General features: G+C 41.4%; 1 protein-coding gene across 4 annotated transcripts in view; it reads left to right on the top strand.

Moving 5' to 3' along the window:
• Window positions 1–20177, top strand: part of phactr2 (phosphatase and actin regulator 2) — a 33157-nt gene that overhangs the window by 6699 nt on the left and 6281 nt on the right. For 2 of the 4 annotated variants that reach the window (XM_072436851.1, XM_072436853.1), the window contains exons 2-5: window positions 14534–14713; window positions 15766–15840; window positions 16381–16524; window positions 19256–19715. In XM_072436851.1, the coding sequence (XP_072292952.1) occupies window positions 14534–14713; window positions 15766–15840; window positions 16381–16524; window positions 19256–19715 (859 nt within the window). Of the gene's footprint in view, window positions 1–6952; window positions 7074–14533; window positions 14714–15765; window positions 15841–16380; window positions 16525–19255; window positions 19716–20177 lie in introns of those variants that run through there. The other 2 variants (XM_072436852.1, XM_072436854.1) reach the window with 2 other exon arrangements.

The raw sequence follows: 20177 nt of genomic DNA, 5'->3' as shown, positions 1-20177 counted from the left end.
CTGTTGTTATCTATGACTTCGATACACCTACAGTTTGTGATTCTTCTTTCTCCTATTGTCTTTGTGCTCCTCCTCTCTTTCCTTGAAGCTCTCTGGGCTGGCAGGATGTCAGGTATTGATTGATTCCAACAACATTTTAGCAATGATAGCGGCTTATGGCTTGTGCCAAACGGAGTACAACAAACAGGAGATCGGGTTTCAGAGCAGCGAGCTGGCTGAAGAGAAGCAGGAGAGAACCACGCTGCATCAGGGCAAAGAAAGACTGTGCTTTTTATATACATGGCACAGATGCCAATAGAACTGCACAACACATGACAGTGCACTTGGTGGAATGAATTGGGTGTCGTCCATTCCGGAAGTAATAGTAATAATGCAATTTTGCAATATCCGGAAGAGCTCTTTCCCCCATGATCATAAGAGCAGCCTCACATAGCCAGTTATACAAATATACACATGGAAAAAGTATCAACCAAATACATATTTTTTGTAGATACAGTATGTGTACGTAAAGTGACAAAGGCAATGTCTAAACCAGAAATAGACTTATTATTGACATGTACAGACTCCAGACCGGTCTTGACTCGTGACTGGCCTTGAGACCATTTTTTAAAGGTCTTTGTCTCATCTCGGACTCGAGCTCATTTGCACTTGGTCTTGAGAGCTCGCGTACTCTTACTCAGAAGTTACACGTCTCGACTCTGTTTATTAACATTTGATTAATTGTAGACCATTAGAGAAAGTGTCAGGATCTTAAAGAACAGCTCTGTGATTGGAGGATATGACCAAGTCCATTTACAATGGTGAGATTCAAATCACAGCTTGCTGTAAATTAAAGAATACAAGGCAGTGGATCAAATACTGTAGTTTTAAAGTTTTGATTGCATAGGAAAGCATTGTTCCCCTTTTACGAGACTAAAAACTGAACGTCATGGACAAACATAGCAGCGGTCATATTTTTTGAGTGACCAGCGCTGCAGTATCAGAGAGTCACAGCTGAGTTTGGAGTTTAATAAACAAGGGAAGTACAGCGTAGAGGAGAACTACTTAAACAATTATTAGCCTCTGGTTGTGCTGAGGTCACTACTTAATATTTGATGACTCCGTTCGTGCTCCGCTCTGGTCCCTCTGCTCTTCCTCCAGTGTCTTTGACTTTGGCTTTTGTGTTGTGGTCAAGAAAATCACAGCGCCCCCATTTCACTTGCACCACAATCAGACGTGTTTTCAAGTATAATCCTTGTACATGTTTATGACAGAAAGGACAGTACGTGAGATGGTTGAAAGAGATATATTTGGACATTGTCAAAGCAAAGACTCACATCGCTGAGGCTTGTTGCCCTGAATCCACAACTTCTCTAAAGTGAATCTGTATTGTGGACTGGAGGCTCTATATACTGCACTTGACGCTTAACTTCTGTCACTGTGTGAAGGGGGGATATGCAAAGTAAAAGAGATTTTTGAACTTTTATTGAGACCACGTAAAAGCACATACATGTTTTGTCTTTGCTTTATTTTAATTGCATAAAACAGAACATAATCCAACAAAGGTAAAAGGTATAGCAGGTACCAGACGTCTGCAGGCTTGAAGACTGAAACAAGATTTGATACTATAATTTAAAAAAAGCCATAGTACTTACAATTTTAAACGAATGCAATATAGATTAGGGAAGTTGTGATCAGAGGAATATCATCTTTTAACACACGTCCATGCAAGAAAATTGTGGCTTTGGTTTTGTCTGAATTCAACACTAACTTCAGGACTGTAATGGAGCCTGCAGTGGAGAAAGCAGACTATAACATGACATGAAACACAAAGATTATTTTAAATGAATAAAACAAAGCATAGTTTAAAGATGATCACAAAATAAACATTATTTTATAAACTCAATCCCCAAAGGTACATTACATGTGAATCTAAGATGACAAAATCAACATGACATTCAAATGTTTCAGGACCAATCAATTTCCCTCCTCAACGTCGCTAAGAGCGTTTTCCTGTCGTTTGTCTCTATCCTCCAGTGTCTTCACTTCCTTCCGATCACACTCTCTCCTCATTATGGAGCGATTGTCCTTTCCAACCATAATTTTTGTGCCAATATAGTTCAGGTTGACATTTCACAAGAACAGAATAAAGGTTCCTAATGCATATGTTCTTGTACATAAGTGACTTGAACTCCTGGATGTCAGTGTGTCCTGCTCTGAGGACGTGAGAGAGGATGTGTCTTACTCACATCATCAGTAATCAGTAATATTGTGCTATTTTGGCATGTTAAATGTGAGTCACTCCAGAGGACCTTTCAAGCCTTGAAATTATTATTTTTACGTCCCTGTCAACTTGTCAACTAGTCAACGAGTCAACTGATTCAGAATTAGCCATGACATGTACCAAATGATTGGTACCGGTTTATCGGTCTTGTTGACTTTCCAAAATCTGGCCGCTCTGGTGGAGTGTCCAAAGTGTCAGACGCTCAAACGCCCCCAACGTGTTGCGCCCGACGGTCAAAACGCAGGATTCACGCCGCAAAAACACGCGTCCACGTTAACTTTGAATGTAAACTGGACGCTTTGACGCCGCGGAGTGAATGGGCCATTAGAAAATTCAGAATGGGGTCACACCATGGATGTATTATGGTCACACGCGCCAAAACATTTGTGTTGGTCAGTATGTCCGGAGACTTTATTTTTGAGTCGGTCAAAACTAATTTTTCCGTTGGTCATTAACGGTGTCCGACCCGTTATTTCGAGGCTTGCCTTTCAACTCTAAATGTGTCTGTTTTCATATTTGTGTCCACTATCAGAGGAAGAAGGTGATATGATTGTGTGATTGGCCGAGAGTGCAAACAGATGCCCTGACTCCAACTTGAGTCGTTTACCCACATAATGTTTTACTTAAATAGTCATTTCTTGGACCACCTCTTTGTACTTCTACATGAGTAATATTATTTTGATGTAACGCTACTTTTAAAATGTCTGCTTTTTACTCTTTGTTTTCTTTCCGGAGCAGCTGTTTATTATTTTGAGCCAGAGGATCATCTGAAATGTCATTATTGTCACTAGAGGGCAGTCTTGGTTTGACTGAAGTGCTTCTCTTCCCTTTGCCCTGAGGACTGCTCTGTCAGTTGTGGCTTCTGTGAGGCCGAGGCCCACATGGTTGACACTAATGATCAATAAATCTGTCATTCTAAAGTGTTGTTTGCGCCTGCAGGCGAAAGGAGGCTGAGCTCATTGCTAATATATAACACGAGTCAATAACACGAATAACACGAGTCACTTATGGTCCTTTTGAAGCTTGGATGACAATGATATAACATCATGTAATGTTCTCTCAGTTAAGGAGAAACAATGACATGATCAAGCTATAGGGACACTTTTATCATTTTAATTTACTTTTACTATTTTATTCTCTACTTACTTATTTGTTTTTGTTTTACTTTCACTCTGAATCTCCGAGACAGAATTTGTTTTTATAACTCAAATGTTTGTAAAATTGTCTTTATTGAAAGAAAACCACTTTTGAAACAGTAGAAACTGTCCATCCCTCACGTTGACCCTCTCCCCACCCTCAGGCAAGGCACATATCCTTCTACATTTTTAATGTAGTACGAGCATTACTTTTCACTATTATTATTAATAATATATTAATAATAATATTAATAATAATTTGCACAGTGGCAAAGGCGGATAGCGCTCTTGCCTCCCAAGAAGGAGATCATGGGTTCGATTCCCGGACCAGTCCAACATCACATGATCTCTCTGGGTGGAGTCTGCATGTTCTCCCTGTGTTACCGTGGGTTCTCTCCGGGTTCTCCGGCTCCTCCCACCGTCCAAAGACATGCATGTGTTAGGTAAAATTGGTGACTCTGAATTGGCCATAGTGAATGAATGTGAGCGTGAACTGTCTGTAATGTCTGTGTCTCTGTGTTGGCCCTGCGACAAGTTGGCCACTGTCCAGGGTGTACCCCGCCTAAGGCCCGAAGTCACTGGGATAGGCTCCAGTCCCCCGCGACCCCAAAAGGGACCAAGCGGTAGAAGATGGATGGATGGATGGATATTATTATTACTTCCACATTCAAAAGTGACAACTTTTCAAAATGTCCCCACTGAAAAGTAATTGACTATGGTTCTTTTATATACAGGCCTTTACTACGTAGATGTACAGCAAATCCAAAACCCCCTCTACAATATGCAAATGGAATGAGTAAATAATATAAAGTGCATTTCCAGTCAGTTGGTGCACTTTTGTGGGTCCCAGCTGGTGATGTGTAGTTTAGGTAAACAACATAATAATATTTAGATTTGATGTGGTGAACCAGCTCCGTTATCATAGATTTCACCTCACAATATGCAAATAAGCAAAAGGGTGCTAACTGTGTGAAGTATGATCGAGTCATTCAGCTTATACACGAATGCATTCACACCTTTTGTTTCGTTGTCCAGGTTCAGTAAACTGAGGCAGCGCTTATTACAGCTGGCTCACATGTGTAATTCATCAACCAAATACATATTTTAAACATTCATAATAAATTAAACTAAATTATTGTGATTGTTTTTGGCCAAAGGTGGCAAAAGTGTGAGAAAGCACTGGACAAAATGCATTGAAATGCTCATTTCCATTTCAGCCTCACCTATCAGACATGGCCGGCCTTTGCCCCTGGATGCAACACGTGGCATTCATTCATTTTATTTATTCATACAGGGAAACCCCAATGAGAATAGTTCTCTTTTTCATGGGCACCCTGTTAAAACACAGAATAAATAACACAAATAAAACAAGTTGTTTTAAGCAAAGTTGTTGAAAGCCTTTTTTCCTGTCTCAGTGTTGATACGATGGGATTGTAAGATAAAAAATGTCCTGAGACCTCAAACGGTGAATACTTGGAATAACGTCCAATAAACTTGATAAATAATCAGGCAAAATGCCAACTAGAGCCTTGTACACAAATTAAAGGCAGGTCTGTTCTCTTCTCGCATCCAATGATGGCCATTTTAGTTTAGAATATAATTCACAGTGATGAGTTCTGTATCCTTCTCCTGTAATGAACCTTAGAGCTGAACCTCAGAGCTGAACCTTAGAGCTGAACCTCAGAGCTGAACCTTAGAGCTGAACCTCAGAGCTGAACCTCAGAGCTGAACCTCAGAGCTGAACCTCAGAGCTGAACCTCAGAGCTGAACCTCAGAGCTGAACCTTAGAGCTGAACCTCAGAGCTGAACCTCAGAGCTGAACCTCAGAGCTGAACCTTAGAGCTGAACCTCAGAGCTGAACCTCAGAGCTGAACCTTAGAGCTGAACCTCAGAGCTGAACCTTAGAGCTGAACCTCAGAGCTGAACCTCAGAGCTGAACCTTAGACCTGAACCTTAGAGCTGAACCTCAGAGCTGAACCTCAGAGCTGAACCTCAGAGCTGAACCTCAGAGCTGAACCTCAGAGCTGAACCTCAGAGCTGAACCTCAGAGCTGAACCTTAGAGCTGAACCTCAGAGCTGAACCTCAGAGCTGAATGATAAACAGAGTTCAGAGGTTTTAACACTTGGTGTAGAATACATAAATATTATCACCATAGTCTAGAACTGAGAGAAATGAAGCCTGGATTAACTGTTTTCTACAATGAAGAGGAAAACACATTTTATTTCTAAATCTGTCATTCGTCTAAAGACAAATGACAATCTGGCTTTAAGATTATTTTATTGAAGGTTTATCATAATGATAAACCTTCAATAAACACACATCAATGATTCATCCATCCCATCCCAAGTATTCACCTTTGAACTGTTGTACTTCCTCACACAGGCGTCACATTATGTTCTATATCATTAGAACCATGAGCTCCAGAGGTAAAACTCCTCACAGTGGCCCTGATCTGACCAGTGTGTTCTTCTGTCACACACACACTTCATCTCCTTTAAACCCGTGCTAAGAGGCGGCAGGAGGCAGCAGAGGGGCAGCAGGAGGCGTGGCAGGGGGGGCAGGAGGGTCAGAGGGGCGGCAGGAGGTGGCAGGAGGCGGCAGAGGGGGGCAGGAGGGTCAGAGGGGCGGCAGGAGGTGGCAGGAGGCGGCAGAGGGGGGCAGGAGGCAGCAGAGGGGGGCAGGAGGCAGCAGAGGGGCAGCAGGAGGCGTGGCAGGGGGGGCAGGAGGTGGCAGGAGGCGGCAGGAGGTGGCAGGAGGCGGCAGAGGGGGGCAGGAGGCAGCAGAGGGGCAGCAGGAGGCGTGGCAGGGGGGGCAGGAGGGTCAGAGGGGCGGCAGGAGGTGGCAGGAGGCGGCAGAGGGGGGCAGGAGGCAGCAGAGGGGCAGCAGGAGGCGTGGCAGGGGGGGCAGGAGGCGCGGCAGGGGGGGCAGGACGCGGCAGAGGGGGGGGGGCAGGAGGTGGCAGGAGGCGGCAGAGGGGCGGCAGGAGGTGGCAGAGGGGGGCAGGAGGCAGCAGAGGGGCAGCAGGAGGCGTGGCAGGGGGGGCAGGACGCGGCAGAGGGGGGGGGGGCAGGAGGTGGCAGGAGGCGGCAGAGGGGCGGCAGGAGGTGGCAGAGGGGGGCAGGAGGCAGCAGAGGGGCAGCAGGAGGTGGCAGAGGGGGGCAGGAGGCAGCAGAGGGGCAGCAGGAGGCGTGGCAGTGGGGGCAGGAGGCGGCAGAGGGGGGGGCAGGACGCGGCAGAGGGGGCAGGACGCGGCAGGGGGGGGGGGCAGGAGGTGGCAGGAGGCGGCAGAGGGGCGGCAGGGAGCGGCAGGAGGCGCGGCAGGGGCGGCAGGGGGGGGGCAGGAGGTGGCAGACCCCGTCACCCTTTGACCCTTGCAGTGCCTCTAATCCGCCTGGAGGAATGAGCGGCATTCTTCAGCTGCTCCGTGTGTTTGGATCCAGCGCGTGAGGGAGAGAGAGGCGGAGGGCGGGAGAGCACGTTACGACGTAGGAGCGCGCGACAGCCCCGAGCCCCGTCTAAAGAGTTTCAACACCAAAGTTTCCCGCGAGCGCGTAACGGCAAGACACCCCCGTTTGAAATGAACGCGAAAGGCGGACGCGGACGGGCTTCAGGCGGTGGTAAAAGCTGAACATGGGCCAGGCCGCTGTCTCCACCGTGTCGCAGACGGCAAGCGGTGAGTCTCGTGCTCTACTGCCGCGCGCCACCGAGGCACGTTCCGCTATCTTCACTCAGGAAGTCTCATTTCTAGTTGCGTCGCGCGCTCACAAACTCCGCCGCGTCTTCTTGTTGTAAAGTGAACTAGAGGCTTCACGTTGCTGTTGTAAACTCAGTGAAACGGCCTTTGTAAAGGACTTTAAAAGACTGTGAAAGACTGTAACAGACTGTAACAGAGAGTAACAGACTGTAAAAGACTGTAATAGAGAGTAACAGACTGTAACAGAGAGTAACAGACTGTAATAGAGAGTAACAGACTGTAACAGACTGTAATAGACTGTAATAGAGAGTAACAGACTGTAATAGAGAGTAACAGACTGTTAAAGACTGTAATAGAGAGTAACAGACTGTAACAGACTGTAATAGACTGTAATAGAGAGTAACAGACTGTAAAAGACTGTAATAGAGAGTAACAGACTGTAACAGACTGTAACAGACTGTAATAGACTGTAACAGACTGTAATAGAGAGTAACAGACTGTAACAGACTGTAACAGACTGTAATAGACTGTAACAGACTGTAATAGAGAGTAACAGACTGTAAAAGACTGTAACAGACTGTAATAGACTGTAACAGACTGTAATAGAGAGTAACAGACTGTAAAAGACTGTAATAGAGAGTAACAGACTGTAACAGACTGTAATAGAGAGTAACAGACTGTAACAGACTATAATAGAGAGTAACAGACTGTAATAGAGAGTAACAGACTGTAATAGAGAGTAACAGACTGTAATAGAGAGTAACAGACTGTAATAGAGAGCAACAGACTGTAACAGACTATAATAGAGAGTAACAGACTGTAATAGAGAGTAACAGACTGTAATAGAGAGTAACAGACTGTAACAGACTATAATAGAGAGTAACAGACTGTAATAGAGAGTAACAGACTGTAATAGAGAGTAACAGACTGTAATAGAGAGCAACAGACTGTAACAGACTATAATAGAGAGTAACAGACTGTAATAGAGAGTAACAGACTGTAATAGAGAGTAACAGACTGTAACAGACTATAATAGAGAGTAACAGACTGTAATAGAGAGTAACAGACTGTAACAGACTGTAATAGAGCGTAACAGACTGTAATAGAGAGTAACAGACTGTAACAGACTGTAATAGAGCGTAACAGACTGTAATAGACTGTAAAAGTCGGATGTTATGGTCCACGTTGTCAACAGGAAGTGTCAGCCTTTAGATTAGTGAGCTGAGGTTGACAGTTAGAAAGATACATTTTAAGATCTGTGGGGTTTTCTTTCTCTCTTTTCTTCTCTTCTTTAGGCTTGAAAGTTCATTGTGTTTGTATTGTTCAATGTGTAAAACCACTAAGATGGACTTGAGATGTTTGTGATGGTCCCAGTCCTGGATAAATGTGAATAATAATCAAATTGACGATGCAAAATCAACATGCAACTGTTTGTGAACTGATGATTTGCTCTGCTTAGCTTATGTTTATAGAGAGGAAATGTCCAACACGTAGTTTGATGTACTATTATTATTATTTGAAATACATGGCAAAATACTTTAAGAATGGCATGTGCAAACCCAAATCTGGAGTTATAAGATGATTAAATTGACACATAGACTGCTAAATAATCGGATTTCTTAGTGATCATGATTAATCCCCCTGATTAATCACGTTGTGTTTTGCGATTTGCATGACATTTAAATCATCTTAAAGGTGAACATAGCATAGCCACTGTACAAAGTATGATTTTGTTGCATAATTACAACAAATGCCAGGTAGAGTTCTCCACAATTCTAATTAGATATATTAAAGAGTGCATATACTTAGTGGCAGTACATAGTAGGGGTGTGCCAAAATATTGAAATATCGATATATTCACGTATCAATATCATGGGCTGCTGTATCAATATATTGCCATGAGTCATTTTTGGTCTAATTTGCCGAATTATTTTGTGTCAGCACCACAATTTTGTCGCTTGTTTAAAGACGTGAAACTTGTTTTGACTGTTTTGACTAAAATAGGTGTGTTTCCTTCTGAGCTTGTGCAGGTCGTGTTTTAACAAAGAAACATTTTGTTCAAATATATTGGGTTCTTTATAAAATAGTGACGTATCGTAGAATATTATGAGCAATATATTGATCATCGCATGTATCGCAAAATCGTGACAACATCGTATCGTGAGCCGTGTATGGAATCGTAAGGGACCCTGTGATTCCCAGCCCCAGCACACGCACATACTATTTGGAATCAAGTAATAGTTAGATTTTCCCCCTACAGCACAGGCAGATATTAAACTCCCTTTTTTTCTCCTCCATTTAGAGCAAGTCCTGCACTTTGATCCCTCTCCAAACTCTATTCACATAATCATCGTAACAACTTCATTGGCAGGTTTAGCATTCTCTCTGTTGCCGCCTGCTTTAAGCCCACATTACATAGGAACCTCCAGGCCATACTGAGAATCCATATTGTTAATGCACTATTTGGCATGTTACATAATGTACTAGAGTAGTGATTGCTTTAAATGCTGAATTGACAATACTTAGAGGGAAGAAGAAGTACTAATGTCAGGCTAAAACTTATGTATGGAGTAGTTTTTTAAATTCTGCGAGCTGCTCGGGCCGGCGTACATAACGTTGGAGAGATGAGAACATTAGCAGATTGGAAGAAATTGCCTAAGTGTGAAATTGCCGCAGTGGCCTTGGTCGCCCTCTTCCTGCCGATCTAATAAACTAGACAGTAGTTAAATGGTGTTTTTAACTATTTTTAACTTTATTGACTGCATTTGCTTCTTCCGACTATGAAGTAAAGTACACTTTGTCTCTTCTGTTTTAACTCGTTTTGCCTCAGACATTTTCCACTGCTTCCATTTGTTACGTTTAGTCTGTTCTTAATGTCGAAGTCGCAGTGAAGGAAGGAAGCCTTTCCCTTCCACCCCCTTTTCTCAACACATGTTCCCTGCTAAAACATCTGAAAAAGAAGGGAAAAACACTGGCTCGGTCACACATACGCGACTCCAACCCCGCGTTACGTCAATTTGACTGTTAAATGTTGTTTACCAGCTTTACGTTACCTAACCCATTTGTTTGTCCCGTCAAAAGTAGAGTCTTAGTGTTTGGATTGAAGAAATCTCACTTTTTGTGGCTGGACGTCTGCTGATGACGTGCTTTTACTGCTTTTGATTATCCACCAGCTCAGTCCAAGCCCTGACTCACACGTTTAGTATGACACTGGTATAACTCCAGTCAGCATATTACAACTGTAATGAAGGGTTTCATTTTGCAGTAAATTAATGCAATGAGGAAGTCTTCTGACATATGTTTTTTTTTTATTACCGATACCTTTCCACGTCCAACTTTATGTACGGTCGAGTCAAGTTAAGTTAATGTGCCATAAAAAGTCAAATAAACAGCCCACTTTAGTGCATAGATTGACCTAAAATGACTTAGTTTTGATTCTAAAATTACATCTATATTTTGATTTTTATGATTATGCCATATTATAACCTGAATAATTATCAGATTCAATTAGTCAATGTTGTCTGTCTTTTATTGTTTGTATTCTTCCAGGAATCGTAGCACACATTGTCCTTTTATCCCACCACTGGTTCAATAGTGTAATCGTGTAGTTTATGATCTGTGTTACTGCCGGTTCTTCATAAACTATATACAAAGCAGCTGCTCGTTGCACCTATTGTTTTGATTTGAGATCCGCACAGGAACAGGAAGTGGTGTGTATGTGAAGGAGAGGGCCGGAGTGGAGTCCAGGGACACGAGGCTTGACCCGCCGCTGCTCCGTAATCATCATGTGATCACATTTTCCTCAGAGCTACAGAGGTTTCTTAGGAAGCGTTACAGTTGTGTCATTGTTTTTCATCGTTTCATCGTCGGCGTCTATTTGAGCTGAAGTCTGTGATGTGGACTCAACTTTACATAACTTTATATATACTTTGCATTTACCAGCACAGATACTTTACATATACTCTCTGTCAGTGTATTACTGCCCCAGTACGAGGTGGAAGTTCATTTAGCAATTTTTCCCCACAGACTGACCAACACAATATTGTTGTTTTTTTATTTTAGGTTTATATCATGTTATTTGTTCTGAAAAATAACTGCACTAAGGACAGTATTTGCCACATAGCTAGTTCAAGTTCTTAATATATATATAATATTTATTTTTTATTTTTTTTAAGTTTAGAAAATGAATGCAAAGTTTACTTCTGGGACCAACAGCTGGCCTCAACGGTCCATTGCTTCTGATTCTAAAAGATTAATTTGTGATTATTTGTTTAGTTGATTAATAAATCTGTCAATTACACTGTCAATGTTAAATGTTTTAAATCGCTGGCACTTCTGCTGGTCATGGAATTGTATATACTGTATATATTCAGTTTATTTTATTTCTTCATGACAAATTAATAATAAATAATTTAACAACTTTTTTTTAAAATCCCTTTTTAAATAAACTTAAGCGTAATGTCCATGTTTTCTCTTTTACAACTATAACAATTGTCCCTCAGTTCAGATTCCATATCTCTCTTTCTCTGCACACAATTTACTGATTGTACGTGAGAAAAACAAACACAATAGCTGCCATTGTCTTAAAAAAAAGTATTATTCAAGGTTTGGTTTGGCTTTTGTAGTCTTATGAATAAACATCCCAAGGGAGCATGACATTCTTTATCAAGTCACATTTGTTTGAGTGTGTTATTTTACTCTGAGTCCTGAAGGATCCTTGAAACTTGCTCAAACTGCACCCCATTCCTCACATTGTGCCGTGGAGCAGGACTTTCACAGCGTCTAATCTGAGCAGGAAGAGGAGGAGCTGTGGACGGACATAGATCTGGCCAAGACACACAGAGCCACTGCACTGAGGCTCACTAGAAAAATATCCTGCTGCTGCTGATCGACCCTGGACTGTAATTCTCATCATCAGGGTTTTTGGACTTAGCCACGTTTGCATTAGCTTTTGTCAGCTGCAAGGGTGGTTTAGTTACTTCATTTTGCAATAGTAGAAAAAGCTTCAGTTGTAGTCAACTGGACTCAGTTTGAAAAAGTAGACGTTTCGACTCTCATCCAAGAGTCATTGTCAATAACAGAATTTAGGTCGAGAACTCCGATATTAATACTGTTCTGTGGTAAGACCCGCCCATTGGGAGGAGCCTTCCTGAAGTAGAAAGAGTTGTTTGTTTCAACAGAAACTCCCCCCTTGTATCTACCGAGCTAGCCTATTCAGAATCTTAATGGGCTATTAGAAACCTCTTTGTCTTTGTGAGACCCTGGCTCAACCACCCTGAGTACCTGATTAGCATCTGAATGTCCTGGTCCTCTACCACCTTTCCAGGGGTTCAGTAACCCATTATAAATAACAGGAAGATTAAACCTTAGCCCTCCATTTCTGTTTAAAGAAGGTCTTTCTTTTTTAACAAAAATAGCTTCCTTGACTCCTCTTTCAAACCATCTTTTCTCCCTGCTTAAAACCTTCACCTCACCGTCTTCAAACGAGTGATTAGAGGTTTTTGTCTTAAAGTGTTACCTGGTTTAAAATAAACAGGGACCTGTTTATTTTAAACCAGGAAACACTTTAAGACAAAAACTGGTTCATCCTAAGGACAAGTTGCCGACTCAAAAACAGAGCAATGTAGTTAATTCGATCCAATGCAGTGAAGAAAGCTGTAAAGAACGGTACATAGGTGAGACAAAACAGCCTCTACACAAGAGGCTTTATCAGCACAGACGAAATACAAGTTCAGGACCTCAGAGTGCCGTGCATCTCCATCTTGAAGCCTCTAATCACTCGTTTGAAGACGGTGAGGTGAAGGTTTTAAGCAGGGAGAAAAGATGGTTTGAAAGAGGAGTCAAGGAAGCTATTTTTGTTAAAAAAGAAAGACCTTCTTTAAACAGAAATGGAGGGCTAAGGTTTAATCTTCCTGTTATTTATAATGGGTTACTGAACCCCTGGAAAGGTGGTAGAGGACCAGGACATTCAGATGCTAATCAGGTACTCAGGGTGGTTGAGCCAGGGTCTCACAAAGACAAAGAGGTTTCTAATAGCCCATTAAGATTCTGAATAGGCTAGCTCGGTAGATACAAGGGGGGAGTTTCTGTTGAAACAAACAACTCTTTCTACTTCAGGAAGGCTCCTCCCAATGGGCGGGTCTTACCACAGAACAGTATTAATATCGGAGTTCTCGACCTAAATTCTGTTATTGACAATGACTCTTGGATGAGAGTCGAAACGTCTACTTTTTCAAACTGAGTCCAGTTGACTACAACTGAAGCTTTTTCTACTATGGAACACGTCTGGACGAATGAGGGATTACACCGACATATTTCATTTTGCAATGTTATCATTTTAATTTCACTAGTCATTGATGTATGTTTTGTGCTTTCAAGTAGGTGTAATATCATCTAAAAGAATATTCACAAAGCAAAGGACAAAAACCTGCAGTGTAATCCTACCAAGTGTGTGACGTGATACTTTCACACTTGTGTTTAATTGTTCTCTCCATTGACATTTGACATTTACATATTTCTGATTAATTCCCAAAAATATAATCTTATTATTATTTTTATGCAGCTTTTCTGGTGGAGGATCTGCCAACAGCTTGACTTCAGGAGATGCTATTGCTTTGCCTATAATATTACAACGTATAGCATTCAATTTAACAATATATATGGAGAAATTAGAAGAAAAGTAAAGTTTATGCTTGTCAGATCTGTGCAAAAAAGAAAAAACAACAACATTCCAAGGTATTTAAAGCAACATTATCACCCTTAATGAAATAATTGCCAGACGTTTCAGTATCTCTTAAATCAGAAAATGCATCTGAACCAAACGGAACTCTCCACCAGAGTTCATACAAAAACAACTATTCGTACAAACGTATTATGAAATCTTTATAATCAGTCATATTGTACACAAATACTGGAACATGGCAGCTGTGAAGAAGGCCCCAAACAAATGGATGACTCAAACCGCTCCGACGATCAAGGACTGGACTAATATCACGACAGTCATATGCACAATGCAAAGAATAACCTCAGGACTCAACTTAAATAGACAAATGGACAAAATGGGACCATTATTCAGAACACAATAGGCTCTAATTCCTCTTTTCTTTTTTCCCCCTTCTTCTTCAGATGCCACTCCCTTATTTTCTACTTTTACCCCTTAACTTGCCTTAAGTTCTACCTGGTCCAGCTCCTTCTTTGTGTTTTGTTTTGTTGATCTATGTTCTAATAAAACATAAAATAGAAGTAGAAATCCTTATAGTCAAAATAAAATAAGTACCGTAGTAGTCAACTAATACAAATGTTGGTTGACTAAAACACCCTCAACCAGTGAAGAGACTGAAGGCCGACATCCCCATCTTTGTCATTGCATTCAAACACGCTTCAGCAATAATGAAAACAAATCTCTTGTGTCATTTCCCCTTGTGCGTCTTGTGTTGCAGTGGATGGGTTGGAGAAGTCCTCCTCTCTGGCCGGCTGTGACGTGGTGGTGGACAGCGCCACAAACACCCCCAATGGCTCCCGGCAGCAGAGGGGCAAGCTGTCGTCTTTAGGGAAAATCTTTAAACCCTGGAAATGGAGGAAAAAGAAAACCAGTGACAAGTTCCAGGACCTCTCCAAAGGTTTGTGTCTGCAGGACGGGTAGATTTAGTGTTGTGTTGACACTCCAATGAAGATAAAAAAAACACTCCAACTTTGTTGTTTCTGTGGTTTATGTCAGTGTTGATTAGAGCTATTAATGTGGCTATTAATCCGTCCAAAATGTTGAATTAGTTACGAGTTGAGTTGGTAGCAGGATGCTTAACTTTATACACGTATATTCCATCCGTCCTGTCACTCATGGGCTGTTGTGTACGTGTGGAGCGTGGAGTGTGGTACAGAATCGTGTCCCTGCGGCACAACAAAGTTTCCACAGAGATGTGAAGTTGGAAACTGCGTGCTCCATGAAGAAAATGAATGTTGTTTTTGAATAGAATGGGCCAAATATTTCGACTATTTCGACTTCTGAACGCCAGCCCTAGCAGCATATGACCACACGGATTAATTCTGAAATACAATGCCAACACATACATTTAATAAGATTTAAGATTAGATTATTTAATCGTATAAGGGTTCAAATCGAGTGCAATGTGATTTTGATCTATCATTTATAAAGTATGATTAACGGTTGTTCAAATAAGTAGTCTAGATTTTGTGCTGAATATATTATTGGTATCAACTTACTGAAAATAAAAACTCTAAAAGTATGAACAGAGGAACATTCAGTACTGGTTGTTGCAGATGCAAATGCAGTGATGTGACAGCCTGTGTAGCCAATCTGAAGATCTAAGATGACTTGTATTATGTTGGTTGTAGTCGCTACCAACCTGTGATCAGACTGTCATGTTACTAGACACGCAAACGTCTTCATGATCCCCGAAGACGTTTTGTGTTGGGAGTTTGAGGGGTCGGAGGTCGCAGCTCCGTTGGGAGGATGTCAGAAATGAGTTTTAGTGCTTCCTCTTATTAAACGGAGTAAAGTGGCGCAGCTACGTGCTGTGTCGGGGGGAGTTGTTTTGCAATAACAATGCGTGGGAGGAAATGATCATAACGCAGCAGAGTATAGGAAGGGCCGGGTTTTTAGGGTATGTTTTAATGGTAAATGAGTCCTAATGCATTTTGCTTTATCTTCCAGTTTTGGAAAGAAAAATCTCAACAAGACAAACGCGGGAGGAGCTTATCAAAAAAGGAGTACTCATCCCTGACCGAGGTTTGTGACTTCAGTTATTGCAGCAGAATACAACAATGATTGCATAATAAGACACTGCTGTTCAGCCTTGCATCTGCATATGACAAAAGCCTTTAATACTGTATATGTTGTGGTTTGAATCGTGGAGTCAAGGGGTAATGAAGAAAGGGAAACTTGACACTTATCTAATTATTATTGTTGGGATTGACCCTGTGGTAAATATGTATTGTAGTTTTACATCAAGTTAAGTTTACGAAGATATGAAAAAGAAACGCTGAAAATGACAGGAAGTAGCGCTAAAACAGAATCCCTCTGTGATGTCATCAATAAGCGACAACAATATACAAACAATCGACACATTTTTCTGACAAAGTATAAAGGTATTATCAGGTCATATTGTATGTCAAACCATAAGTATTATTGCATCTGCTGCTCATGTCCAACCAGGAAGTACAATTAAAAACGGGCAAAATGTCAAACTTGGGGAGACGAAAAGCAAATTATTTTGATACAAACTTAAGTACAGTCATGTTTTACTGAAATGTGTGATCCATCTCGTAGATGAGCCAGTGAGCAATGAGAGCTTGAATGGCCACGCCACATCGAGTGTGACATCGGAGGAAGTCAAGGTTGACATCGAATCACCAGAGGCACAACTGCAGGAGCAAGCTGTTGCACCGGTGAACAACACGGACGACAAAACAGGTTTGATAATATGCCACGCTCCCATTAGCCTATTTTGTCATCTGTCTTGCCTTGTGCTAACTATTATAAGCTCTGTACCTTTTTAACCCCAAACTGCGATTTATGCATTTGATTGTTTGCTCTTATAACATGGAATCTTTTTGTTCACACTTGTGGTTTTGGATCGAGAAGCCCTGTTTTTCAAATAAGTGTTGTCGGATTTATTTGTAGCAGTTACCAAATGTGTTTGAATGATAAAGTGTGATGCTTACTCATGGTTGTAGTTCTTCTAACATCCCTCGAAAGATACACTAAAATGCAGGTGGTGCTTATAGACTCTTCTTTCTTTGAGGTCTTTGCTGCTGAGCCAAATGCTTTCCTTCACCAAGAGACAAAGTTAACTGGCTGACACTCGACCCTCTCTGGGATCTCTGCCTAATGTGTCCGAATAGATATTCCCATTATATCAACCTGCTGCAGCAGACATTTACAGTCCAAACAAAGCTGTGGTCTCCTAATGCCCTGCTCTCCCTTAAGAGACCGGCCCCCGCCCGATGCTGCTAAGTGTTTTTCATCTCTACTGTGTTAGCATTGAACTCCCCCATTTGGAGATATATTTGTGTACTTGTCAATAATCACAAAGGCAAAACATACCGGTTGTAGTGGGGCTGTTTTTTAGACGGCAGGATACTTGTTTTATCCCGTTTCTTTTTTATTGCTGATTGTGGCATAGTTTATGTTCCACAGGTTCTAGGATGAATAGTTGGCAGCAAATAATATGTTGTGCATGGCAATTAAAAAAAAAAAACGATTTATCTTGCTCTTCTTCTCTGAACTTGAGCTTAATTCAACCTCCTAATACCGTGCTTTCCTTCCTGCTTCCTCTGGGCCACTCAGAGAAGAATGATACTAAACCCATCATACGCTCAAACCAAGTGCGCTCTCAAGACGCTGCGGCCAAAAAGCAGCACACAGCGTCTGAGTCGGCCTCGCCCAAAGCCTCCGGGGGCGCTGCAGGCACTGTCGGGCACAAAGAGGCCTCTGCTGGGGCTAAAAAAACTGCTAAGACCACTGGAAAGGCAGGCTCTTCCATTCAAACAAAATCTAACACCCGGAACAATAACAACACTAATCGCGGGACTGGTAAGTTTAGCTGGTACGAGCCTGGCCCCTGCATGCAAATGTGACACTACCCAGCATCCTCCAGCCTTGTTACCACTTCTCCTCTTTAAGTTTGTAGTTCTGTTAATGTGGGTCGAAACTGAATATTAGTATCAGGTTTGCAATCACAAGTTTTAAGGAGCAAAATGTACATGGAGACGGAATGCATACTGTAATTTTAGTGTATTGCATGGCATGCATAAAATTGGTTGTGAAAATTGTCATGTGGATGGTATTATAAGTGTGACTTTTGGCATGACCATTGTTTCCTTATGTATGCAGCACATGCCATATTCTGAATGATATGTTTGTGCCCTTTAATAGAAAGTTTTTTCTTGTGATCTCTTTGCTTTTTAACGGAATGCCTGGTCCACCTCCAATGGTACAAGTTGTTATATTGTTTCCCAAATAACTTGGGGCTACTTTAACCAACACAAAGACCCCTGTGAAACTGAAGAGTTAAGAATTGCCTTTGGTTATCAAGATATTCCTTTATTGTCCCACATGGGGAAATTTCATTGGTGCAACGCAGGTAGATACAGAGGTAGATACAGAAGAACAGATCACTTATAGGAAGTCTGAAAAACAGTTTCAGTAGAAGATCTCCTATCTGTACATTCAGTCAGAGGTGGAAAATGTACTGAATTTGGACTGAAATTTGTTTCATTTACATGACTATGATCAATACATATAATCAATTACAAGTGCAGGAACGGCTCCCCAATTTGTACTTCAGTTAAAGTGTATAAATGCATAAAAGTATAATTGAGTATTTAACACAAACGTGATAATTAATTAATCAGTTTCAAGCTGAATGAAGTTTTTTTTCAAACCACAATCTGCATATTCTGAGTTCTGGCTGCACTGCCGGCCGCGATGCTGTTATGTGTTTTTGTAACTATACAAGTAGAGACAGACATGGATTGGGTTGGACAACTGAGGCTTGTACTGTAATTTTAAATGTTATAAAGTACAATCACATGGCTAGAACCCTCAATTACTAAGTACATTAAAAGCACAACTCCACGTATAATTACACCCAAAATATCTACTCAATTGCCGTAATGTGAGTATTAATGTGAGTATTTGTATTTGTTTTTTGGACCTGCATTTCTTCAGAAGTGTAACATGATGTTGCTTTGGACATGTATATTCAGCTGATAAACAGATGTTGGCGCCATCTTAATATTTGGATCAGCCTGATAAAAAAATGTAACAACCTAATGAACCTAATGGGACTATTTGTACTATTACTTTCCACCTCTGTATTCAGTATATACATGAAGAGGAGCGTTGGCAGTGTCTCATTATGATCATTATAAACGGGCATCCAGATAAATGCCACATCCAGGAGGTTAATCATGGTGACCATAAATGAGAACAATCCTAAAAGAAGGAAGAACAACTACAGTATTGATTGTGAAGGTGTATATATTTGGCTTTCACAATAAGAATTGTTTATATATTTGATCAAATTCACAACAGTTAACTTAATTACCATTTGAAATTGTCAAATGTCAAACTGTTTATTCCTCAAGTTTATGTGCATCCTGCAACTACACATAAGTTAACTTTTTACATTTCTTTTTAGCCAAATCATCCCAGCCAAAGAAGACCGGCAATGCAACCAAAACAACGCCAAATTCCACTTCCAGTCCTCGCTCTAAGATTTCCGGAACTGCTGCGGGCTCTTCCGGATCGGATGCAAAGGCAAACCGGAAATCTGGCACTCCATCTTCCTCTGGACCTCACAAGACACAGGGGCAGAAGGTGGACTCCAAATCCTCAAAACCCAACGTGTCCAAAAATTCTGAGGGGAAGGAATCTAAAGGCGCACCTAAATCTGTACAGACTGCTTCCAGTGCAGCGGAGCAAACGCAGAAAACTGTGGTGGAGGCTAATGCTCCCACCTCGTATGTTAACCCTGCCACCGAGGACACTTCCTTCACAGAGGAGACGGACAGGGGGGAGGAACCGTCCCAGACGGGGGGCCAAAGTGAAGAGGAGGAGCTGGCAGGAGTGGGGGAGCCTGCTGCCCAAAATAGTTCCAGGTATCGACACACTTTGACACTATAAAATAACTCTTCAGAAAAAAAACCCTGGTTATTTAGTTTACGGTTGTTGCTCTTGGTTTGTTTGAGCCCAAAGAGTAATAAAGATAAAGGCAAACCAAAACTAAGCATCTTTACAGATAAACCATTTGTGGTTGCTAGATCAGGTGTAATTATTTCATTAGAATGGTTTAATTGTACATTGTAATAGAACTAAAGATTTTACATACATTGTTTTATTTTTTTCACACTATTCACATTTTCATGGCCAAACACTGACTTACTGTCAAATAAATTGCACCAAAAACTGTGGCTAGTATTTCTATGATAACACTATTTGTCCTATTTTTACATTTTAATCTATTATCAGTAGTTAGATTGACTTTAACTTACACTTAAACAGAACATAACAAACATTCCAATAATCATTATTTAACTGATAAACTGTGCGTGGCCCTTGAA

The sequence above is a fragment of the Eucyclogobius newberryi genome, unplaced genomic scaffold, assembly GCF_026437365.1.
Source record: "Eucyclogobius newberryi isolate DKJ021-1_F unplaced genomic scaffold, fEucNew1.0.hap1 SCAF_8, whole genome shotgun sequence".
Taxonomy (NCBI): domain Eukaryota; kingdom Metazoa; phylum Chordata; class Actinopteri; order Gobiiformes; family Gobiidae; genus Eucyclogobius; species Eucyclogobius newberryi.
Note: the sequence above shows the minus strand (reverse complement) of the source record. Positions and strands in the feature narration are given on the sequence as shown.